Source organism: Lynx canadensis, chromosome E3 (assembly GCF_007474595.2).
Source record: "Lynx canadensis isolate LIC74 chromosome E3, mLynCan4.pri.v2, whole genome shotgun sequence".
NCBI classification, from domain to species: domain Eukaryota; kingdom Metazoa; phylum Chordata; class Mammalia; order Carnivora; family Felidae; genus Lynx; species Lynx canadensis.
The window spans coordinates 30354166-30380198 of record NC_044318.1 but is presented as its reverse complement, the minus strand read 5'-3'; the positions used below and the strand labels follow the sequence as shown (position 1 = coordinate 30380198).

General features: G+C 39.3%; 1 protein-coding gene across 7 annotated transcripts in view; it reads left to right on the top strand.

The window, feature by feature from the left end:
• The window catches only part of GTF2I (general transcription factor IIi), a 109169-nt gene that overhangs the window by 38418 nt on the left and 44718 nt on the right, over positions 1–26033 (top strand). The window contains exons 7-12 of one of the 7 annotated variants that reach the window (XM_030301123.1): positions 1995–2049; positions 2496–2539; positions 12293–12370; positions 21565–21621; positions 23628–23684; positions 25635–25697. In XM_030301123.1, the coding sequence (XP_030156983.1) occupies positions 1995–2049; positions 2496–2539; positions 12293–12370; positions 21565–21621; positions 23628–23684; positions 25635–25697 (354 nt within the window). Of the gene's footprint in view, positions 1–1994; positions 2050–2495; positions 2540–12292; positions 12371–21561; positions 21622–23627; positions 23685–25634; positions 25698–26033 lie in introns of all 7 variants that reach the window. The other 6 variants (XM_030301122.1, XM_030301124.1, XM_030301127.1 and 3 more) reach the window with 6 other exon arrangements.

Below are 26033 nucleotides of genomic sequence, written 5' to 3'. Positions count from 1 at the left end.
GAGAGAGAAAAGATTTATCGTCTTTCTTTAATTAAAGCTTCGACTTTTTTCTTGATATTTTTCTCCCTGAAGTGTTATAGATTAGTTTTAATCTGCCATTTGTATTTTTTGAAGTCTTCTGTTTTAGAAACTTCTTTTGAAACATTGGGGCCTGGTTGTTAATTAAATTATGTTTCTTTAAAAAAAATTTTTTTAATGTTTATTTTTGAGAGAGAGCTAGAGTGTGAGTAGGGGAGGTGTGCAGAGAGAGAGGGAGACACAGAATCCGAAACAGGCTCCAGGCTCTGAGCTGTCAGCACAGAGCCTGACGTGGGGCTCTAACTCATGAACTGTGAGATCATGACCTAAGTTGAAGTCAGATCAGACACTTAACCAACTGAGCCACCCAGGTGCCCCTAAACTATGTTTCTATAGGATGTTTTATACTGAGTGGTACAAGCAGGTGGGTTTGTATACCAACTTTTTTATCATACCAACTTGCAAAGTAATTAGAAACTTGAGATTGTAATGGGATTGTATTTTCCAGATTTTTAAAATTATTTATTTTGAGAGGGAACAGGCACATGAGCGGGGGAGGGGCAGAGGGAGAGAGAGGGAAGGAGAATCCCAAGCAGGCTCCATGCTGTCAGCATAGAGCCCGACATGGGACTTGAACCCACGAACTGTGAGATCATGACCTGACCCAAAGTTGTATGCTCAACCCACAGAGCCACCCAGGCGCCCCTGGCTTTTATAGATTTTTTTAAGTATAAATGGAATCATAGTAGGTGCTTTTTTGGTTTTCCTTTTTTTTTTTTAATGTTTATTTATTTTTAGAGAGAGCAAGTGTGAGCAAGGGAGGCAATGGGGGGGAGAGGAAGGGAGGGAGAGAGAGAGAGAGAGAGAGAGAGAGACACTATCCCAAGCAGGCTTCCTGCTACAGCACAGAGCCCAATGCAGGGCTCGACCTCACGACCCCTGTGAGATCATGTCCTGAGCTGAAAACAAGAGTTGGACGCTTACTGACTGAACCCCCTCGGCGTCTCTTGTTTTGCTTTTTATTTTAAGATCCTTATTCTTTCTATCAGTAGTTCATTATTTTACTGATTAGTATTCCAATGTATAGCTACACCACAAATTTGTTTACTCATTCACTTGCCCATGAAAATTTGAGTTTCCATATCTTGGCCTTAATTATAAAGAAAGCTGCTGTGAATGTTTGAAGGCACGTCTTTATGTGAGCATACGTTTCAGTAAATACCTAAATTTGGAGTGGCAAATGGTAGTTATGTATTTAATTTTTTAGGAAAGCACCAAACTGGTTTTCAGCATGATTTACTCCACTGGCCGTTCCCGCCAGAAGTGAGAGCACTCCAGTTACTCGACTTTTTCATCAACATGCGGTGGCATCCATCTCTCTTGTTTCCTTTTTTTGTTTTTCAAACATAAAATTCATGCTTTTTTAGTATATGTAACATTCAGGGTTGTAAGGTGTATGCTTCCATGGGTCTTAGTATCTTTACAAGATGGACGCCGTCACCAGCATGTAATTCCAGAACATTCTCGTAACCCCCAAATAAAAACCCTGTACCTGTTAGCCAGTCACAGCTTTCCAGTCCTCGTGAGCCAGATGGAGTCATGATAGAACTTTCTGTCAGCGCTCCTGCATCAGTAGAGGCTTCTTCTACATTGGCAGGGTAATAGTACATTGCTTTTCTTTATTGCATCGGTAAAAATAGGAGCTTTTTCCTTAAGTGGGGGAGGGTGCTGGCCGGTGAGGGGATGAACGCCGTCAGGATTGTCACCCCACTTCCTTTCCTTACAGGGGAGGACGAAGGACACTGTCGTGTGGAGTCACCGGGTACTCCCTCCAGCTTGATCCAGAGCTGTGGGCGCCCCTCCTCCCCTACTGTCTGCTCAGGACCTTTGGAAATGTTAGTCATATTGAAAGTGTGTGAAAAACCTGAATCTCATTTTTCTTTTCTTTTTTTTTTTTTTTTTTTTTTTGTACATAGGTGGTCGTGTGATGGTAACAGACGCTGAAAGGTCAATGCTATCTCCAGGTGGAAGGTAAAACATAGTTCATCAGTACGAATAAACTTCCACGCCATAGCGGTTTTTAGTCTTTAGGAATTTGAGGTAGTAGAATATTAAAAAGGACCATATCACATATCTTGATGTTTTATATTCAGCTGATTGATTTGGGGTCCTATGAAAATGCAGTTTCTGACTAAGTACTTCCTGGGGGAAGCTAATGTGATAGATTGATAACTACATGGGGAATAGGAGGGCCTTGTAGTACAGTGGAATTTGCAAGTTACTATTATACTGTTGTACCCAAAAATTGATTGGGATTAAAGTACTAAATTCAGTTGACAAGTTATATATGCAAAGAAATAAATACGTACATTTGAAGTTAAGTCAGGTTTGCGTTGAGCTTGGTCACGTGAGGACCTGACTGCTGTGTGGCTGCCTGCACCTGTGCACTGCTTTATCCTGCCTTCTTTTCTTTTCAGCTGTGGCCCCATCAAAGTGAAAACTGAGCCCACAGAAGATTCTGGTATGTACTTGTGCTTTTAGAGTCCTCTATGAAATTTAAGTAAGGAAGCCTTTCCCTTAACTTAGAAGGTTGTATTTTGACGCATTGTTTCTGATAATGCTTTGATGAGAAGCAGACAGAACAAATTTATTCCACCGGTGACATGATTTCTTAAGCGTTAGCACATATTATGCTTAACACCTAAAAAGTTGAGTTACTAAGTGTTACCCAGAAGTTTGTTGCTAATTACCCATTTGTAAACAAAATTTATTATTAGGTTTTCCCCCCAGTTATATAGGAATAATGGTGTAAAATGTCAGCTGGTTCTACAGTGCTTTTTATACAGACCCATCAAATGTCCTCTTACTGTCCCTTCTCCCCTGCACTCTTGTTTCTGCCCTCCAAGGAGACTGCTTTTAACTCTAAGCTGGTTTGAGTGTTGAATTCCTTATTTTATTTTATTTTTTAACATTTATTTATTTTAGAAGGAGGGTGAGCATGAGTGGGGGAGAGGGGCAGAAAGAGGGAGGCAGACAGAGGATCCAAAGCAGGCTCTGTGCTGACAAGAGGGAGCTTGACGTGAGGCTTGAGCTCAGGACCTGAGCCTAAGTCATGTGTTTAACCAGCTGAGCCACCCAGGCACCCCTGAATTCCTAATTTTTAAATGTCATGCTTTTAGTGTTATTCTATATAGATAGTTTTGGATAGCTTTATTGAGATACAGTTTACGTGCCATTGAATTCACCTGCCCTAAAGTATAAGATTCAGTGGTGTTGAGTACATCTATAGAGTTTTGCAGTTATTGCCACAGTCTAATTTTGGAACATTTCTGTCATCCTAAATGGAAAGCTGGTGCCCAAATGGAAGCCCTGTTCCCACCATTAGTCTACTTTTTGGGTTTTGTAGGCTTAGCTGGACATTTCCTATGAATGGAATCATACAATCTGTGGTGTTCTGCATTTTGATTCTTTTGCTCCACATCATCTTCGACAATAGTTGTAGGGTTCATACCTGAATGTTATTCCATTGTATGGATATACTACCGTTTCTTTATCCATTTACCGTTTGGCGGGCGTTTGAGTTGTTTCCATTTTTTGGCTGTCTCGAGTAACATGGATGGTTAGGAATACTCCTATTTGTCTTCGTGTAGAAAAAATGTCTTCATTTCCCTTGGGTAGATACCCAGGAGTGAATTGCTCGTCCTATGGTAACTCTGTGCCTAACTAGTTAAGCAGCTGGCAAATTGTTTTCCCAAGTGGCTGCACGTTCTTAGCAGCAGTGTTTGGAGGTTTCACTTTCTCCATATCTTGGGCAACACATGGTATTGTCTCTCTTTTTTGAGTATAGCAATTCTAGCGAATATGAAGTGGTGTCTCATTGTGTATGGGTGTGGGGTTTATTTTTTTGTTTGTGCACTTGTAAATAGGTATTTTATTTTTAGAGCAGTTTTATTAGGTTCACAACAATTGAACGAAAGTACAGAGAGTGTTTCCATGTATCTTCTACCCCCACACATACATAGCAATACCTCCCCCCAAACTATTAATATCCTGCATCAGATTGGTATTAAAAATGATGAACCATTATTACCCAGACTCCTTAGTTTACATTAGCGTTCAGTCTTGTGCATTCTGTGGGTTTTGATAACTGTATGATGAATGTTATCCCACACTATAGTATACAGAATAGTACTACTGCTCTAAAACTCCCGTGTCCTCTGCCTGTTCTTCTGTCTGTCTTCTCTAACACCTGGTCATCCATCACTGATCTTTTTACTGTCTTCATCATTTTCCTTTTTCCAGAATGTCCTAGAATTGTGGTTTTAATTGCATTTTCCTGGGGCGCCTGGGTGGCTCAGTCGGTTGAGCGTCCGACTTCAGCTCAGATCATGATCTTGTGATCTGTGAGTTCGAGCCCCGCGTTGGGCTCTGTGCTGACAGCTCGGAGCCTGGAGCCTCCTTCGGATTCTGTCTCCCTCTCTGTCTGTCCCCCCTCTCCCCCAACTCATGTTCTGTCTCTCTCAAAAATAAATAAACAGTAAAAAACAAACAAACAGAACACATTTAATTGCGTTTTCCTAATGATGTTGGACATCATTTGATGTGCTCATTAGCTATTCATATATTTGATGAAATGTCTTTTTAATTCTTTTGCTTGTTCTTTAATTATGTTGGTTTTTTTTTCTTTTTGGTTATGTATTTATTTATTATTGAAGTAGAGTTGACATAACAGTGTTACTAGTTTAGGGTGTACAACATAGTGATTCGATACTTCTATACATTATTCAATATAGTCCCCATCTGTCACCATACAACCTTATTATAATATTGACTATATTCCCTATACTGTACTTTTTATCACAATGACGTGTATATTTTATAACTGTTTGTACCTTTTAATCTTTTTCACCTATTTTGCCCATCTCCTGATTCAACTCTGCTATGGCAGTCAACAGTTTGTTCTCTGTATTTGAGTCTCGTTCGTTTTTTGTTACTCATTTGTTTTGTTTTTTAGTTCCACATAGAAGTGAAATCATATGGTATTTGTCTTTCTGACTTATTTCATGTAACATAATACCCTCTACGTCCATCCATGTTGTCACAAATGGCAAGATTTCGTTCCTTTTTCTTTCTCCTTTTTTAATTCTTACTTATTAGAGTTCTTTTATATATTCTGGATTTTTGAAACTAGAAATAATGTTTTGCAAATGTATTTTTCTACTCTGGCTTGTCTTTTCATTTGCTTAACGGTATCCTTTGAAGCCTTGAAACTGCTTTGATTTTGATGCAGTTCAGTTTTTCAGATTTTTCTTTAATCACTTTTACTTTGGGTGTTACCCTTAGGAAACCTAAAATCTTTGTCTAACTTGAGGTCATGAAGAATTTCTCACTTACTGCATTTTTCTGGAATTGTGTAGTTTTAACTCTTATGTTTATTTTTTTTTTTTTAATTTTTTTTTTCAACGTTTATTTATTTTTGGGACAGAGAGAGACAGAGCATGAACGGGGGAGGGGCAGAGAGAGAGGGAGACACAGAATCGGAAACAGGCTCCAGGCTCTGAGCCATCAGCCCAGAGCCTGACGCGGGGCTCAAACTCACGGACCGCGAGATCGTGACCTGGCTGAAGTCGGACGCTTAACCGACTGCGCCACCCAGGCGCCCCAACTCTTATGTTTAAACCTAAGATCTGTTTTGAGTTCATTGTGCTTGTTGGAAGGGAAGGGAAGGGTCTGATTTCATCCTTTTGTGTGCGGACTACCCTGCCGCCCCAGCATCTGTTGAAAAGCTCTCATTTCTTCGTTGGATTGCCTCAGCACCTGTCAGACAGCATGTGACCAGGTGTACTTCTGTGCCTTCAGTTCTGTTTCCTTGAACTCAGATGCCCCCCCCAGTCTTAGACCAATAGTACACTCTATCTCCTGTCGTTTTAAGGTTTGGTTTTATTATCTGTTAACATATGGAAAATGAGGATATAATTTTTTTACTATCTTCAATACTTTTTTTTTTCCCTTTCCCACTTTTACCATATATTTAAGTTGATTTTTATTGTGCGAGTACTTTCAGAACTGAGCATGGTCTTGGATATTTCAATTAACGTTTGCTTCTTCCCATGTCCCATTTCTAGGGCGCAAGTGGTTCTGCCTGTTTATAAGACATACAGCTCTTCCTGACTTGATGACAATTTTATTGTTAGGATTTTTGTTACTCTGGTTCTATGAATGACAGCAACCTTGTGTTTAAAAATAATACATAACTTTATTATTTTTTATTTATTTGTTTTGGGGGGAACACAAGCAGGGGAGGGGCAGACAGAGGGACAGAGGATCTGTGCAGGCCCTGTGCTGACAGGCTGAGAGCAGTGAGCCCAGCGTGGGGCTCAGACTCATGAGCTGTGAGATCATGACCTGAGCTGAGGTTGGATGCTCAACTGACTGAGCCGCCCGGGTGCTCCCCCCATTTTTTAAAATATCTTCTAAAAAATAATACATAGCTTTAAAAGATCATAGTGTTATTACTAAGAATATATTTAATAATTAGCTTTGGTGATTGGCAACAAAAAATGGACATTTACTGCTTTTTCGTATTGAAGACATACGTAAACTATAACCTGAGCGTCAGCTATAGCTGGGGTCCAAAAATTTCAATTGTGTAAAATGCAGTTTTGTATCATTGCTAAAAAGTGACATCTTCAGACTGATCTCCTGCTGGGGATGGAAGCCGTTTGTCAGTTTTGTCACATCCACATTCACACTTGCAGAACCTGTCATTGTGGGGCTTTTACCGTCCTCCCAAGTTGGTTAAAAAATTATCCTGGGCTCCTGGCTGGCTCAGCTGTTACAGTGTGCCGCTCTTGATCTCAGGCTTGTAAGTTCGAGTCCCACGTTAGGTAGAAAGATTACTTAAAAAAAGAAAAAAAATCTTTAAAAACAAATTACCTTGTGCAGTGAATTTCAGACTTAAAATTCACTTAGGAACGTAAGGATGAGATTAGAAAATCTCTAAACTCCCTTTCTCATGTTACTGAAATAACCAGAAATAATATATCATCTGAGTAGATGATAAAATGTCAGCGGAAATCCTTAACCTGATGTGTCAGGCTGTCATACATAATTGTAAATGCCAGCCCATCATTGTGTTGAATTTTTTTTTTTTTTATTTTAAATTTTTTTTTTTTTCAACGTTTATTTATTTTTGGGACAGAGAGAGACAGAGCATGAACGGGGGAGGGGCAGAGAGAGAGGGAGACACAGAATCGGAAACAGGCTCCAGGCTCCGAGCCATCAGCCCAGAGCCCGACGCGGGGCTCGAACTCCCGGACCGCGAGATCGTGACCTGGCTGAAGTCGGACGCTTAACCGACTGCGCCACCCAGGCGCCCCAGTGTTGAATTTTTTTTTAATGTGTATGTATTTTTGAGAGAGAGAAACAGAGCTGGAGTGTGAGTGGGGGAGGGGCAGAGAGAGAGGGAGACAGACTTCGTCAGCGCAGAGCCCTGCGTGGGCCTGGAACCCCCCAGACCATGAGATCATGACCTGAGCCGAAGTCAGACACCCCCTCCATCATTGTGTTTAATAGTGAACTACCAGAAGCACTCTTTGTAAAACAGAGAGGCACCTTTTCACCAGTTTCTTACCAGAATTCTAGTACAAACCAGTACAAGTATGAGGTGTAAGTAATTAGAAAGTGGAGGGCACCATTGACTTGTACATGTGATTATGAATGTAGAACACCAGAGAATCAACTAGAAAACGGAAAACAAAATACCGATAGTTTGATGTGACTTTGTAAAGAATTCCAGATATAATAAGAGTTTAGAATTAAAGCCTTTAGAAAAAAAATTAGTAGTCCTTTGAGTGATTTCTAAGCAATACGTTTGACTAAGAAAGAATTAAAAATTAAGGATGACAAGGTCAGCCAAAATGTTTCAAAGCACATGTGAGACACAGGGAATGGCTGTTTGCAAGACAAATGACAAACCTTGTTGTATTTGACTTACAAAGAGCTAATCCAAAAAATAAATGATCAAAGATTGTAGAAGCAAGGGAAAATGCTAAGTCTAGTTAAGGAAATGTAGATAAAAATCCAAGAAAGATGAAGTTTAGCTAGCAGATGGCAAACATTCTGCTCATACTCCGCAAAGAACAGGGAGAAACAGATTTAAAAGTTCTTTTTTTTTTTTTTTTAATTTATTTATTTTTGAGAGAGAGAGAGAAAGAAAGGGTGTGTGTGAGTGAGCAGGGTAAGGGCACACAGAGAGAGAGGGAGATAGGAGACAGAATCCCAAGCAGGCTTCATGCTGTCAGCACATAGCCTGATGCGGGGCTCGAACTCACAAACCACGAGATCATGACCTGATCCCAAAAGGGATGCTCAACTGACTGAGCTACCCAGGTGCCACAGGTTTAAAAATTCTTGATGACTGTTTAAATTGTTGCTTTCTTACAGATGATGCTTTGGTATTTCGTACTATTTATTTTATTTTATTATTTCTTTAAGATTTTCTTTTTAAGTAATCTCTACACCCAATGTGGGGTTGGAACTCACAATCCCGAGATCAAGAATTGCATGCCTGGGGCTCCTGGGGGGCTCAGTAGGTTAAGCATCCAATTTCAGCTCAGGTCATGATCTCACAGTTTGTGGGTTCAAGCCCCGGGTCGGGCTCTGTGCTGACAGCTCAGAGCCTGGAGGCTGCTTTGGATTCTGTGTCTCCTCTCTCTGCCCCTCCCCTGCTTGTGCTCTCTTTCTCTGTCTCTCAAAAATAAATAAATAAACATTAAAAAAGAAAAAAAAAAAAAAAGAGTTGCATGCTTTATCGACTGAGCCACCCAGACGCCCTTCGCCATAATTTTTCAGAACTTCCTTTCTTGCAGTACAAGGTGGTCAAGGTTCCTCGCACTTTCTCTAATCCAGCCCTAGGGTCAACCATTCCAAGAAACCCCGGGTCCTTTCTGAGGAGAATGATCTCAAGATGTCAGTATCTTGGTGGGAGGTGCGTCCATTGCCATTGGGAGGTTACTGCTTCCCAGTGGACGCAGCTTAGGAATCCGTGTGTGTGGGGAGTTTGTGTACACAAAAATATATACATACATGCATTTACAGCTATAGTGTTTCATGCCCACATCTTCTGTTCTCTTAACATCCCAAGGGGTTTTCCATATCCCTCTGTTCTGATGAGAGTCCTTAGTCTATTTTCTTCATTTGACCCATGTCCTGTTGTCTAACCCATGTCTCATCGTCACTGTCCTGCCCGGACTCCCGCTCTGACGTTCCTTGTCTGGCTGTCCGCAGCCCTGCCTACCCTCTTATCAGCCTGGGTCTCCTAAGGCCCTCACTTCCCCTGCCCTTCATGTGAGTACACTTCTCACTCAGCCGGCCCACCCTGCTGCACTGAACCGCCCCGTGCCGCTGTCTGCCTTGCTCAGTGCCCTCTAATGGCATTTGGGGTGAATAGTTGGGGAAAGGGGAAGCTGTGTTAATTGTGCCTGCGTGTGTGCGTGGGGCGGGGACAGCTTTTGTGTATGGTGCAGACAGGCCGAGTGTTCGTTTTTTGGGGAGATCTGCAAGAGTGGTAGTGTTGAATGTCTTTATTGGGAGGAAGTATTCGAATCTGTTGCATTGTTTTACAGAAGGCTTTTTGTTGTTGTTTTTCATGCCACAGGAAACCTCAGTTTTCTGTTTAGCTTTTAGTTGATTGCACCTAAATCATCATTTTGCAAATTGTTTTCTCTCTTTTATTCATATAGTCATCTCCTGAATAGTTTGTATCTAAAGATAAACGTGCTGAATTGAGAAAGATTGTATTTTACTGAATTCTTTAACCATCTTTGGGGATATAATAGCACTGCTATTCTAGGGGTTTCTTTTTTCTCCTTGCACTTTGTATCTTTATGTTCTTAATTTATCCTGCAATTTCTTTTAATATTTCCACTTTTAATTTTTTTAATGTTTATTTATTTATTTTGAGAGAGAGAGAGAGAGAGAGCCCGTGCGATTGTGGGAGGCACAGATTGAGAGAGAGAGACAGAGACAGAGACAGAGAATCCCAAGCAGGGTCCGCGCTCGGTGCAGATCCTGATGATACAGGACTTGATCTCCAGACGGTGAGATGGTGACCTGAACTGAAATCAAAAGAGTTGCAGGCTTAACCGACCGAGCCACCCGGGCACCCCTTACTTATTTCTTATATATTTCTTGAATGGAGACAATTTAACGTAAAGGTTAACTAATGATTAACTTTGTATTAGAAGGAGTAGCTAAGGAGCCCTGTAAGTAACAACTCGAGGAGCTGGCTGCCACCCTAAAGTCTTCATTTTGCCTTCTGAGGTGGGAGGCTGTGGGATGGTACTGCTGTCTGAGGTGACGGTGAAAACCGGTCCTGCTAGGGTCGGAAGAATTTTCCAGGGGGTCCTGCTCTTGCTATGGGAGGTGTCAGATTGAAGGAGGGTGCCAGCGGTGAGTGACCCTGACTGGAACGAGACGCAGACGAGGAGCCGAAAGGAAGTCGCGGGGTGGTTTTCTCATCTCTGGCCTCACAGCCTCCTCCCTGTTGCGTTCCCTGGGGAGTTTTGCAAGGAGCCCGACCGGTTTGCAGTCCAGGCTCCCGCAGAGTCGGGGAGGGTGTCTGGAACTGGGACAGCAGCTCAGTGACCGCACTGGCTGCTGCCCCTGTGCCTGCTCATCCACACCCGCCCCCACATATTTGGGCTTCCTTGGAACAAAAGGACAACTGTTTCCGTCTCATAGCGTGTAGCTGCCCTTCCTACAGACTCCTCCACTTTTGCTCTCTCCCCAAAATGAGGAGTTCCAGTGTTCTAGCAGTTCCTGTCCCCTTCTCTGGGAGACTGATTAATGTCCTCTCCTGAGCTGTCTTACTTAGGTCTCACATTCACGCTCAACCTATTTGAATATTCTTTTTTTCTAAAGGCTAAGTGGCAAAGGAAACCTAACAAAACTTCTGTAAAATAACAATGCAGAGGAGAAGAGAGAACAGTTGGTATATCCAGATACATGTGTTTGCAGAAAGAAACACTCCTAACAAGGAAGAAAATACGTATAGTGTCCGCATTTCAACAACTTGTCACAAAAATCCACACCTTCCTGATCCATGACCCATTATATTGTATTTCTTTCTTTGCCTTCGGTCAGGACCTTAGCTGGTAAGGTTCTTGACCTTTCCCTGGTTGAAGGGTCTAAATCCCCAGTGGATCTGCCTTTTTTGTTTGCTGTGATTTCCTCTTAACCTTTGCTGATGACCACTCGTGTGGTAAAGAGACAGCCTGCAGAATCTGAGCGGTTTCAGACATGTTCCCTGTCGCCGTCGTGGGAAGCAAATCAGTTTCCCATCGGTAATGGCCTGTTGCATTAGGGGTAGGTGTCCTCTAGTACGTCGGGCTAGCTCTTTTTGAGCTGTTTTCTGCAGTTGAAAAAATTACATGCAAACTTCTCAAGTCACGTAGCACCGGCTCAGTATGAAGTTGATCAGAGGACTGTATGGTTGTGGTTGGCTTTCCTGCATGTGGAATTGGACCGTGCGTGCTCCTTCATGTCTAGCCACGAAGGCCCATGCCAGATGATCTGTCCTCATTGTAGGCAAGGCATTAGGTGAAAGGTGTATTTTGTACCCTTGTTAATAAAGGGATTTATTAGGAGAAAAAAATCTATGTATCTTATTAAAATGGTTTAAAATTATGCCACCTTAACTGCAGAGTAGTGACTTATTATAACTGATGACTAAGTGCTTTTCAGTGGTTGGTAAAAGATCTATCTATCTATTTATTTCCTTCCTTCCTTCTTCCTTCCTCCCTCCCTCCCTCCCTCCCTTCCTTCCTTCCTTCCTTCCTTCCTTCCTTCCTTCCTTCCTTCCTTCCTTCCTTCTGTAAGCTCTACGCCCAGTGTGGGGCTTGAACTCAAGACCATGAGATCAGTAGTCGTGTGCTCTCCTGAGTGAGCCAGCTGGGTGCCCCTGTAAAAGCATTTTTAATGTTGAGTGAAAAGAGAGTGGGACTGATGTTCTCCAATTCCAAAGATAAGAATGTCAGAGAAAAAAAGTTAGCAGCAAGTAATCCCAGAAAATTAGTCATAATTACAACGTTGTGTAGGTTGGGTTTTAGGTGATTTTTGTCCCTTAGCTACCTAGCGAACTTCTGTCCTTTCACTAGTTCTTTCACTGTTCTTTCACTTCTGTTCTGTACTATTTTAGGACAGAAGAGATTTTCCTACACCATCTAACTGCATTCCCTAAAGTGTAAGTAAATAATGTCATTTTCTTTTGTAGGTATTTCCCTGGAAATGGCAGCTGTGACAGTAAAGGAAGAATCAGAAGATCCTGATTACTATCAATATAACATTCAAGGTAATACTATTAATACAGGTTTTCTTTCCAAAAGTTATCAGCGGTTAAAATTCAAATTTATTGATTGTCTGAACTCCTTAAATACTTCTTGCTTGTCTGACTGGCATGCGTGCTTATGATTGATCACTACAATAAAATAGATTTCAAAAATGCGGCAGTGAGATAAGTAATCTACAGCACAAATGTAAAATAGCCATTGATATTCTTAAAAGGACAAGCAAAAGTTGGGGCACAATTTAGAATTCAGTTCCGATTTCTAGTATTATTTGGGAGACCCAAGAGGTCTTCTGAACCTTGGGTGGCTCTGTTTGTGCAACACAAAATACCCGTATAAGCATTATCCTTATCTTAAAAATCTGTAAAAGGTAAGACGTTAGTAAGTATTAGCTGTTAGTGGTCACTTTGTTCCATATCTTTTGGCTTGCTTATTTAGGGAGGAATGGAAGGCTGTAGTTTCACAGTACGCAGCATGCTTTCACACATTATTGGATTTTAGTTTAGAAGAACGTTTTTGATATTTTATAGTCAGTTTTGTGTTTATGGCTGCATAAAATACATTAAAGTATTTAAAGTATAAAACTTGATTAGTTTTGTTGTCTTTACGTTCGGGTAAAACTTTTTTCACTGCACTCGAAATGAGATTTCTATAACCCTCACGTTTCCTTGTGTTCTATTACAATCACCGCCCTCCCCCGCCAACCACTGATCTGTTTTCTGTCATTTTAGCTTAGTTTCTGTCATTTAGAACTTTGTATAAGTGGAATCCTTATCAAGTATGTACTGTTTTGTCGGGATGGGGTGTGCCTTCTTTGATTCTACATAATTGTTTTGTAATTTACCCCCAGTGTTGCATGTATCAGTAGCTAATTCCATTGCTTGGCTGCCCCACAGGTTTATCCCTTTGTTTGTTGATGGACATTTTGGTTGTTTCTACTTTTGGGGGCTATTAAAAACAAAGTTGCTGTGAACTTTTGTGTGCAAATTGTTGTGTGGAAATATTCCTTCATTTCTCCTGAGTAGATTTCTAGAAATGGAATAGCTGGGACACATGGTAGGTATTTAACTTCGTAAGAAACTGCGAAACCATTTTTGCACAGTGCTTGTACTCTTTTTACATTGCCACCAGCAGCGTCCAAGTAGTTCCTAGTTGTTTACGTCCTTGCCGACACCTGTCCGGTCAGTCTTCTCTTTTTAACCATTTCAGTGGTTGTCTCCTGAGACCTCATTTCAGTTGTAATTTGTATTCGCCTAATAGTTGTAGCTCATTTAACAAGATAAGCCCTCATCAGTTCTGGAGCATTGTAAAAGTTTAATGAAAAATTTATTCTGATTTGTAATCATGTGACTATCTGTAAACATACATTTAACCATTTCATAGTGAATATCATTATTTTTATTTGTCAGTTTTGGACACTTTATTGCTTTTGACATTAGTAATCACATGGCTAGAAGATTGAGATAATTCTATGGGTTTTTAATTAAACAGTTAAAATTTTGGAAAATATTTAGCCTTTATAAATGGAGTTCTTGGTACCTTACTAATACATGTGTATTAATTTAATAAGTTTAATTTATTTAATAAAAACTATTTAATAAAATAGTCTTTTTGTATGCAGATTATGTTTAATTTTTAAAATAAAAAGTCTGCCTTTGTCTTTGGTATTGCCTGTTGAGCAACTTGTTATTCTCCGCCACGAGTATGTTCCCTTTTGAGATTGTGAGTGTGAGTGATTTAAAGGTGATGCCTGAGAAGTAAGAGTTGGAAATCTGATGCTTTAGAGGGAAAGATTGTTTGAAATGATAGTATCTTCAGTACAGTTGAAGAAGGTAGGAGCTAGCAAGCTGAGAGATCTAGTCCACGCAATGTGGACGTTTTTCTAGTAATTGAGTTTGTATATTCTGTGTAAAAGTATACTCTGAATAAAAGTCCTGTGTGATATGATTTACAAATAGTTCAATTTGATGAAGTCCAGTTTATTGATCCCCACCCCCCTCATTGTATGGATTGTCCTTAAATATCATAGGTAAGAAATCTTTGACCCAAAGTCACCGATTTTCATCTATGCTTTATGAAAAATCGGTAGTTTTACCTTTAGGTCTTCATCAGTTTAGGTCTAATTTTTATGTGGTCCACTTTTTCCAGCACCATTTGTTGAAAAAACTTTTCTCCACTGCATTTCCTTTACATCTCTGTATGTTCTGTTACGTTGGTCTCTGTGTATCCTTTTGCCAAAATCACATCGTGTTGGGTACTACAGCTTATAGTAAGTTATGAATTTGGATTGTGAGTGTCCTACAAAATTGTTCTCCTTTTTAAAAATTATTTTGCCTATTATAGCTCCTTTATCTTTTCATATAAATTTCAAAATCAGCTTGGTGATCAAAAAATTACAGGGATTTTAATAGTGATTATGCTGAATCTATACAGCTAATTGGGTTGAGTATCTTAATATCCAATCTTCTGATTCATGAGCATGGTTTATATTTCTTACCTATTTAGCTTTTACTAGATTTCTTTCATCAGTGCTTTGTTTTCAGCATAGAGATCCTATTGTGCACAGTTTGTGAGATTGTATACCTAAGTATTTAATGGGTTTTGGTGTTACTGTAAATGCTACTGTTCTTTTGCATTTCAGGTTCCAACTATGGCCAATACATCGAACTATAATTGATTTTCACATACTGACCTTGTATCTTGTGATGTCGTTAAAAATGACTTACTGGTTCTAGCAACTTTTTGGTAAAATCTTTGGGACTTTGTAGGTCGATGGTGTTATTTCTTCCATTTCCTTTCCTTGTGTAATTGCACTGTGTAGGACCCTCTAGTAGCTGAATAGGAGTAGTGAGAAGAGACATCCCTACCCTGTTCACAATTTTAGAAGGAAATCTTTCAGTATGATAGCTGTGGGTTTTTGGTAGGTGCCCTTCATCCGTTTGAGGAAGTTCTCTTGTGTTCAGAGTTTGGGAAGAGTTTTTATGATTATTGGATGTTGAATTTGTAGAAGGTCTTATCTGTGTCCCTTGATGATTATATAGGGTTTTCTTGTTTAGTCTGTTAAACTGGTAGTTGATATTAATTTTCACTTGTTAAAACCAGCCACGGATTACTGGGGTAATAAACCCTGCTTGGTTATAATGTATTCTTTTTTATGTATTATTGATTGTTATTAAGAGATACTAGAGGATTTCTGGTAGATGTATTTATTTGGTTTTGGTAATATTGGCCTCAATAAAACAAATTGGGAAGTGATATATTGGAAGAGTTTTTTGGTAGAATTGGTATTGTTCTGTTCTTGTTTGGTCAAATTGCCGGTGAAGCTACCTAGACCTTTTGGTTTCCATAATGGAAAAATTTTAAACTTGGTCTTTGTTTTTTGTGTTTTTAAACAAATTTTTGTTTTCAATGTTTATTTTTGAGAGACAGAGCATGAGTGGGGGAGAGGCAGAGAGAGAGGGAGACACAGACTCCAAAGCAGGCTCCAGTCTCCGAGCTGTCAGCACAGAGCCCGATGTGGGGCTCGAACCCACGAACCATGAGATCATGACCTGAGCCGAAGTCGAACGCTTAACTGACTGAGCCACCCAGGCGCCCAAGTTCAGTCTATTTTTTAGTTTTTAAATGTATTTTAATAGTTATAGGATTGTTCAGGTTATGTATTTCCTCTTGATTGAGCTGTGGCAGTTTATATCTCAGGGAATTTGTCTACTTTACCTTAAGTAGTGTTTTTTAAATTTTACTATTTGCAAAGTCTATAGTGATGTCCCTCTCATTGCCAATTTTGTAATTTGTGTCTTTTTTTCTTGGTTGCTCTAGCTCAAGGTTTCTCAAGATGTCAATATTTACATTTTGAGCAAACAGTGCATTGTCGTTGGTATCTTTCTTATGCTGTCTCTATATTGTAGAATGTTTAGCAGACCTCCCTGGCCTTTTACCCACTAGATACCAGAAGCATCTCCTTAGTTGTAACAATCAAAAATGTTATAGGATATATTCACTCCCAGGGGAATGGGGACACGGTCACTACCAGTGGAGAACCATTGGTCCAGCTCTAGAGCTTTCTCAAATGTTTTCATTTTTCTCAAGTTCCAGCTTTTACCAAGGCATCTGGGTGGCTCAGTCGGTTGAGCTTCTGAATCTTGATTTCGGCTCAGGTCATGGTTCCAGGGTCATGAGATTAAGCCCATGTCGGGCTCGACACTGAGTGTGGAGCCTGCTTGAGGTTCTTCTCTCTCTCTCTCTCTCTCTCTCTCTCTCTCTCTCCCTCTGCCACTCTCTTCTGCTTTTGTGCTTGCTCTCTCTCTAAAAAAAAAAAAAAAAATCCATTTTTCCTCTCTGTTCTATGGTTTTTCCATAGTGTGTAGCTATTTTTTAAATTTTAATTTAAATATAGTAACAGTTAACATACAATATAGCGATTCAACACTTCATACAGCACCCATTGCTCATCACTACAGGTGCCCTCCTTAATCCCCACCCACCTCCACCCCTGGCAACCATCAGTGTGTTCTCTATGGTTAAGCATCTTTCTTGCGGGCGCCCAGGTGGCTCACTTGGTTAAGCATCCTACTCTTGATTTGGGCTCAGGTCACGATCTCACAGTTAGTGCGTTGAGCCCTGTGACGGGCTCTGCGCTGACATTGCAGAGCCTGCTTGGGATTCTCTCTCTGCCCCTCCCCTACTCACTCGTACTCTCTCCCAAAATAAATAAATAAACATTTTTTTTAAAAGAAGAGTCTGTTCCTTGATTTATCACTCTTTTTTCCTGTGTTCATCTGTTTTGGTTCTTTTTTTTTTTTTTTAATGTTTTATTTATTTTTGAGACAGAGAAAGACAGAGCATGAGCAGGGGAGGGGCAGAGAGAGAGGGAAACACAGAATCCAAAGCAGGCTCCAGGCTCCGAGCCGTCAGCACAGAGCCTGACGCGGGGCTCGAACTCACGAACCGCAAGATCATGACCTGAGCCGAAGTCGGGCACTTAACCGACTGAGCCACCCAGGCGTCCCTTTCTGTTTTGGTTCTTAAGGTTTTGTTTGTTAAATTTCACATATGAGTGGAAACTTAAGGTTTTCATCTTTCTCTGTGGCTTATTTTGCTTAGCATTATACACTCCGGCTCCCACCATGTTGTTGCAAATGGCAAGAGTTCATTCCTTTTGATAGCTGGATAGTATTCCATTGTAGCTATATTCCACGTATTCTTCTTTTTTTTTTTTTTAAACGTTTATATATTTTTGAGAGAGAGAGAACGCAAACAGGGGAGGGGCAGAGAGAGGCAGAGGATTCGAAGCAGGCTGCACGCTGATAGCAGAGAGCCCAATGTGGAGTTCGAACTCAGGAACCACGAGATCATGACCTGAGCTCAAGTCGGATGCTTAACTGACTGAGCCACCAGGAGCCCTCCACATATTCTTTTTTTTTTTTTTTTTTAATTTTTTTTTCAACGTTTATTTATTTTTGGGACAGAGAGAGACAGAGCATGAACGGGGGAGGGGGAGGGGCAGAGAGAGAGGGAGACACAGAATCGGAAACAGGCTCCAGGCTCCGAGCCATCAGCCCAGAGCCCGACGCGGGGCTCGAACTCACGGACCGCGAGATCGTGACCTGGCTGAAGTCGGACGCTTAACCGACTGCGCCACCCAGGCGCCCCAACACATATTCTTTATCCATTCAGCAGTCGATGGGCATGTGGGCTGTTTCATAATTTGGCTGCTGTAAGTCATGCAGCAGCAAACATAGTGGTGCATGTATCCCTTTGAATTAGTGTTCTTATATTTTTTTGGGAGATAGATACCCAGTATGTAGATCATAGTGGAAGAAGTGTGTAGGGTTTGGAAAAATTTTTTTTTAGTGTTTATTGATTTTTGAGAGAGTGTGAGCAGGGGAGGGGCAGAGAGGGAGACAGAGGATCTGAAGCGGGCTCTGTGCTGACAGCAGCAAGCCCGACATGGGGCTCGAACTCACAAACTGTGAGATAATGACTGGAGCCGAAGTCGGACGCTCAGCTGATTGAGCCACCCAGGTGCCCCAGAAGTGTGTAGTTTTAATGTCCACATACGTATGGACTTTCAGATATCTTTCTGTTACTGATTTTCAGTTCACTTCTGTTTAAACTTTGTTAAGGTGGGCTGAGAGTCGTCTAGGTCTGTTAGCCTTACTGCTATTTCTGACTGCTCCCCTTCCGTCAGGGATACAGTTCTGAGATCTCCAGCTGCCTCCTGATCTGTTTCTCCTTTCATGCTTTCTGAGGGAGCTTTTGTTAGGTGCCAGGATCGTCACTAGAAGCTCCTTCCTTGGGGCTCCTTTCCAGGCAACCCCCTTCCAGTGGTAACCCTTCTTCTGACCTGTAAGAACTTGGATTAGTTTTGTCTGGTTCTGTACTTCACATAAATGGAATCCTTTTGCACATACTGTTGTTTTAGGGTTCTTAAATAAAACCTAAAATTTGTGAGCCATGTTGTTGGGTATGCTTATAGATCACTTATTTGCATTGCTGCATTGTATTTCTAAAATGCTTTCTTTTTAAATAAAATATTGAAATGTACACACATAACGTACATCTGCCAAGATTTATAGAGTCTTTACTATTTCATCATTTTCCTCCCCACCCCCCAAAACACACCAGTATGTAACATGTTAATATGTGTCCCAAATTTCCATTTCTTTTTTTTTTTTTAATGTTTATTTCTTTATTTCGAGAGAGTAAGCCAGTGCGCGTGCAACAAGAAGGGGGAGGGACAGAGAGAGGAGAGCGAGAATCCCAAGCAAGCTCCGTGCTGTCAGCACAGAGCCCAGCACGGGGCTTGATCTCAGGAACCGTTAGATCATGACCTGAGAGCCACCCAGGTGCCCTTCTGCTTTCTTTTCTATTCTTCTGAGTTAACCATTTTCTTGAAGTTGAAGGTTGTCCTTACGAATAAAGATTTTATGCCTTTACTGCATACCTGTTCCCACGAAAGTGTCTGTGTGAGCATGCATTTTACACATAGTATTTTCTTAGTTTTTTAAGTTTGACACAGATGGTGTCGTACTGTATATATTGGTACGTACATGTTCTTGTGTGTCCCTCATTCAGTGTGAGTTTTTGAGATTTACTTGTCACCTAGAGATTTAATAGTATTGTTGTGATAGTACATTGTGTAATTATGCTGTAGTTCATTCTTTCACATACGCGTTTTCTTCCATAATTTTTGGCTAGGACAAAAAAAAAAAAATAGGCTAGGACATATCTCTGTGTACTTACCAGTCTTTCCCCAGGATAGTGGTGTTCAGGTGTGAGCAGTAGGAATGTTTGATTTCATGCTGGGTAGTCACAACTAGCGTTTTGAGTGTGAGGGTGAAGTAGGCTGCCTATTTTACAATGAAGAAAACCCAAATATGTGCTGTTAAAACATACAGAGCTAAAATGCAACCAACTTCATAGGTGATGTGAAGGTATAGTGATCTGTGAAGTCATACTGGGCAAATCGGAACCACCCAAAATCCAGCTTAGCAATATTGATTTGAGGCCGAAAAAGAAAAAAGTCACAGGTATACAAAGTTAGACTACATGATATGGATAGTTATAATTCACTGAGTTGATATAGTGGTCATTAATTCATACATACCTTACGTTATAGCTCAAAATTAAAATAAAAATAAAGAATTGACACAACTGTAATAAATTTTTAGATCTACATTCATGTGGGAGATTCCAACAAGTGGCTATTGATAACTGAGACATCATGTGCCAACGAATACTTATTATAGATGATAAATAGAATATTTGCATTCTACAGTTTGGAAAGATAAGCCAATTGATATACACATATAGAATTCACCCAGCAGATAAATTTACAAAGCGTGGATCTTTTACAAAAATGGATTTGTTCACAGATAATCTTGTGATTCACAGATCACAGATAATCTTAAATTCTCTGTACATAATATAATTAGTAAAATTAGAAATCCAGAGTAAACAGGTTATTTAAAAGATAGAAATCCTATACATTGAAAATCCTACAAAAATGTACTTTGTGTTAAAGAGGACCTTACTTTTAAAATCTTGGAACAGAACAGAGCATTACTGAGAATACTACAAAACCAAACTTGTGAAAAAACAGCTAAAGCTATGCTTACAGGTCAGGCAGCAACCTTAGTTATGATTTAATTATTTTCTGTGTATTTTTTACCCAGGAACACTTGACTGGGAAGCAGTGAATCTGGCATTTGAATTCAAGTCTCTTTCATTCAGCCTCTTGCTCTTAGTTGAAATTCCAAATACAGTTTGTGCATTTTCTAGGAAATTGTTTCTTTGCTTAGTTTGGTGCTTTGTGAAGCTGCTCCTTCGTTAGCGACACCTTTCAAAAGTCTTAGGGTACTATCCAGTTCATACTCAGAGATAGTGAAGTGGTTTGTATTCATTTTAATACACGAACCCTATTTTAAGTAGCCATTAAAAACACAATGTTTTGTTCTCTGTTTTAGATTGATTACTCTCATCACTAACAAGCTTGTTCCTATGTGTAATATATCATCAAAATGTTTATAGCATTATGTGAATGTTTAGTTAACTCAGAATACTTCCTACGTTTATAATTGGAAAGAACAGTGTGAAGTTGTTAGAATCCTATGGGCCTGCAAGGAAAGACGGAATTCTGAGTTAATAACTTAGCTTGTCATGTTTCTGTTGCAGTGGACATTCAAGCTTACTGGTATTTTAATTACGTGATTCTAGAGATTCTAAGGAAGATATAACAATTTGATTCTGCAGTTTTCTTCAGCATGACAAAAGATTAAGCAAATACTTGTAAAGGAAGGAAGAAATACACCTTATAAGATAAACCTGCACTTAAAACCTGTATGAAGTATAAAAGTTGCAGTTTGCTGTTACAAACCAACCTTGTACTGTTTAGACAAACCCATGTCTGCCATTTGAGACCTGTCATTCCCATTCGATCCATATGTCTGGTCATTTTCAAAATTACTTTGGACTGTCTATATAACAAATTTATCTGAGCACACCTTTTCCATTCAGTAAGACCATAAGCTGATGCCACTCGTTTTGTCATTTTTTTTTTTCATTTTGCCTTTTTTTTGTTGTTGTTCATGAAAAGGCTGTATTATTCCATCTCACTCACCCAAATTCGTTTGCTAAAGTGACCCAAAATACATTTTTGGGATTACTTTTGAAGTATTATCTTTGTATTCCAAAGCAGGCCCTTCCGAAACTGATGATGTTGATGACAAACTCCCCCTTTCGAAGTCTTTACAAGGTATAACCTCTTCACTTCTGTTTTCCCACATACTGTTCTCATGTTATGTTCTTTATATTGCACAGACTGTGTTTTAGTATTTTATCTGTATTGTTACTTTTCTAAATGGAAAAGGAAAAAAATGTATTGGCCTTTTTTTTAAACATAAATGAACTTCACAAGCAACAATTTTTCAAAACCAATTTTCCCTTTTGTGAATCTAGTAATGAATCTCGAAATGGGTACATGACACACTTTCATATTTAAGGTAAAGTACACATTTATACCTTATATCAGAATAGTCAGAAATAAGGTTTTTATTGTGTAGTTAGGAATGTAAATATCGATAAGGTCATGTTGATTCTTAGTTTTTAGAAAGATTGTGAAATGCCACTTTGTAAATGAATCCCAAAGTTTGCTACTTGAATACTTTTATGGGAATTGTTGTATAGAGTGCCCTAACTTGATGATCATAGGCTATTTGTGATGGCTTTTATTTTTATCTGTTCTTTGGGTGGGATTTCTTTCCTTTTTTTTTTTTTTTTTTTTTTTTTTTTTGGTTTTATGTCAATGTAATTGCTTATTTCAGATTAAAAAAAAAAACAAAAAACAAAAGCAAAACCAGAAAGGACACGTAGAATCATTGTTGACCTGCCCTCTTGTAGTATAGGGTGGAACGACCACCTTAACTCCTTATCCTTTAACCACCCTGCATTTTTAAATGCTGCTCTCTGCTCCATTATCCTTTGACCTTACACCTTAGTTTTCTTTGACTTTACCGTCAGAGAACCCAGGGCTCCTTGCATTCAGATGTTAACAACGTTAAAGGGGTGGAGGTTGGGACTGTGTTGAGAAAGCATAGTTGAAAATTTAATTAAAGAATGATTTGTGGCTCTAGATTTGTAGATTAGCCTAGCATTTTGAGCTCAGGTGAGTTTTTATACTATGGAGTAAGTGGAAAAGACTCCTAAGTAATTATGGCATCAGAAAGCTAGGCATTTAAAACCCCAAAGTATTTGACCTTAGTATGGCATTTGAAATTAAAAAATACTGGACACTGGCAGTTTTTGAAAGTGTAATCGATGCTCTCTAAAAATCAAGGTAAAATATACTTAAAACCTATGTTTTTAAGTATCAGCTCAGCTATCAGTGGATGACAAAATAGATTGGATTTTCCTTTCCCTGTGTGGTTTCTCCTTACTCCTAGGTACTATGTTTTATTAATACATGAAGGCAGTGATTTTCAGCCTTTTCCGTATTCGTAGCTCAGACATTTCAGGACAGAGGATGACTATTCTGGGGGGCAGTTCGGGCAATTAATCCTAAGTGGCCCTCCAATGTTGTGGATTACTTCTTTCCTATTTATGAGTAAGACTTCTGCTCTGTAGGATGAGCCTGTTTACCTGTGACTGCCTAACCTGACACATTGCTTTATGTTCCAGTTTTTAGAAGCAGGCAGATTATATTACCTGAATTAAAATGCTTTTGAGACTAAAGGTAGTGTCTTAAATTTTAACTTCCGAGTTTCCTTTTAGTACAACTTTGATTAAATGATGGGGATTTAGTTTCCATAGCTTCCGACATTGTTAAAATGGAAAGCAGGAAACATTTTATAGCAAAACCGGAACTTGTTTGTCTAGACTAAGTAGAGGCTGTGAGCAAAGATTTGTGTTTTTGTGTGTGCGTCATTGACAGATGAGCATGGTACTTTGAACCATAATTGTTCTAGATCTCAAATTCCAACATCTACCAGTAATTATATTGTATAGTTACAGTAAATAATATTAAATCCCCAAAGTTACTTAGGTTTGCTTTATCTATCTATGTTTTAAAATAATTTTTTGTGCTTTCAAATAGAAGTGTTACATGTTTTTCTGAATTAGATCACATTGTTGTAATTACGAAAGACTTAATCAGTCTGTATATGTTGTATGATAAGTCTTAAATTATTTGCACTGTTACCTAGTTTCTCTTCTTCCAATGTAAGTTTTTACTGGTTTAGTATATGTGGTTTATTTTCTCTTTAGGAAGCCATCATTCTTCCGAGGGCAATGAAGGAACAGAAATGGAAGTACCAGCCGAAGGTTAGAAATGAAGGGATTTTTAATTTTCTATATTTGTATTGCTTGCTCTCTATTATAGAGAATATTACCCTTCAAGCACCTTATTGGGAACCAAAAAGATGATTGTTTTGGTATGCCTTCTTAGCCAACAGGTTTACTGTTTTAGTCCTAAGATGTAATATACATCTTTTACTGTATTGAATAATAAAGCATATAGGGATGAAAACATAAGCGGTAAGTAAAACTCTTCATGCTGCAAAATGCTGCCCTTTTTCCTGGTCGTCTTGTGCCATATTAAGAATCTCTTAGGAAAGAGTGACTTCAATGTTTTAGACTTAAAAATATGACTGGCTTCTGTCGATATTTCATTCTTAAACATATTATTTAATGGTACCGTTTTTTTAAGTAGGGTAGTATTTCCACATAGGATTAATAGAGGAGGGATTTTCTCTCTGCTTATTTTTATACCCACAATTACCCTGGGGAACTCCTTTGTCTGTTTACCAGCCAGTCCTCCTTTGATCGTAGCATTAAGTGAAAATTTAACTGTGGTACAGCTTTTTAAATTCTTGCAACCTTGAGTTGAAACTGTTATCATGCAGAATGACTTCCTATTTCTAAGCAGTTTATATAGCTCCAAAAGAATTCTTAGAGCTTTCTCCCAAGGAAAATGACAGGTGTGAGGTACCTGAATTTTGTTTTAGTATTATTATTTCTCTCATAAACTGGTCATGTTATGTCTTTTTTTTTTTTTCCTGGAATAAAAAGGGAGGCTATTCTGTAAATTTTTATTCCTTATATTTGCTTTTTTATTTAACTTTTTTAAATCATTCATGAATTTCCACCTGAGTAGAGGGAGATCTCAAGATCCCTGGAATGTTGACTAAGCTTTCCAAATTCAATTTTAGAATTAGCGTTTCTAACTGAGAAACATTTCTTGCAGAGATACCGAGATGCTCATTTTCAACAATATTTTACATTTCTTTTTGAGATCTTTTTATAGAAAATTATGTGGGTGAATTTTTTTCTGTTTTACCGGGTGGAGGTAACTAGATGTTTCCTTTGTAACAAAATCTCTGTTTTAGATGTGCGGTATATTTGCAACAGTGAAATACCTGTGTACAGGACACAGATGGTACACGGCTTCTTCAGGCAGTCTGCCTTGCTTCATCGTCCACAATTTGGTCATTAGATATTAGGCTTTGAAATACTTGATGTTTGAGATTTTTATTGTCACATTGCACTATGAGCAGAGTTGAGTCATACCTGGGTTCTGGTCTTTATTCCTTTACTAACAAGTAAACATAATCTTTGGCAAATCAATTAATCTCTCAACCTTTGCAAAATGAAAAGAGAGTTGATGGTGATGCTCTCTAGCTGAGCTTTCTAGCACTAACATTCTGATGTACATTTGTTTTGTGTAGTAACAACTATAAATAAAGTATCTAAGTTTTAAAAGGATGTTGCATATATAAAGGTAGGGGATAGAGCCCTGTATGCATTTGTCCTAGTCATTGGCTTGGTAGGAGGGTCCCCAAAGCAAAAGATTGATTATGGTTTTATTTAACAATATAAACCCCTCCTAGGACTTCTGAAACAAGAGGGGAAGTAGCAAACAGAAGAGAAAAAAAGCCTTTGGTTTTATCCCAGCATCTTCTAGTTCCAGCAGGAAAGCAATAGGGATGCCATTATAATCTCCTTCCTCTAAAATCTGAGTGTTTTGAGTCCATTGATGCAGGTAACTTGGTATTATCAAATAGTGTTCCAGAGTTTTCCTATTTTCTGTTTTCTCTCTTCCCTGTTTACGATGAAAAGGGTCAGATATTTTAACCTAACAAATACGAGATGAATTCAAATGCCAGTAAAATTTCATATAGTAGGCTGCTTTTTGAGTAACAAATGAGTAAAATGTTGGAACATATAGAAAGTGCTTTATAACGAATGTCATTTTAGAATTTTATTTTTTTCAAGATTCTACTCAGCATGTCCCTTCAGAAACAAGTGAGGACCCTGAAGTTGAGGTGACTATTGAAGGTTAGTTGTCTCAAAGCCTTGATTCCAAAAGTTCACTTCTGGTCATAAACCTATTTGTCACATTCACATGGCTAAGTGTGCATCTCATTCATTCTTCAAGGTAGCTTGTGAAGAGAAGTGCAGCATCTCTGTGTATGTGTGAGCAAAGCAGCCCGCTTCCCCGCAGCGTGGCCGGGCCTTTGAGAGTGGTAGACAACACAGGAGGCCGCAGGCGCGAGCGGTGGCCCGCACGTGGACCAAGCTATGCTTTTCTACCCCCAGGACCCGAAAATAGACAAACGAGAACCATGGCCAGACCTGATGGTGCTCGCGAACAGATTTTATCACCTTGGTTGA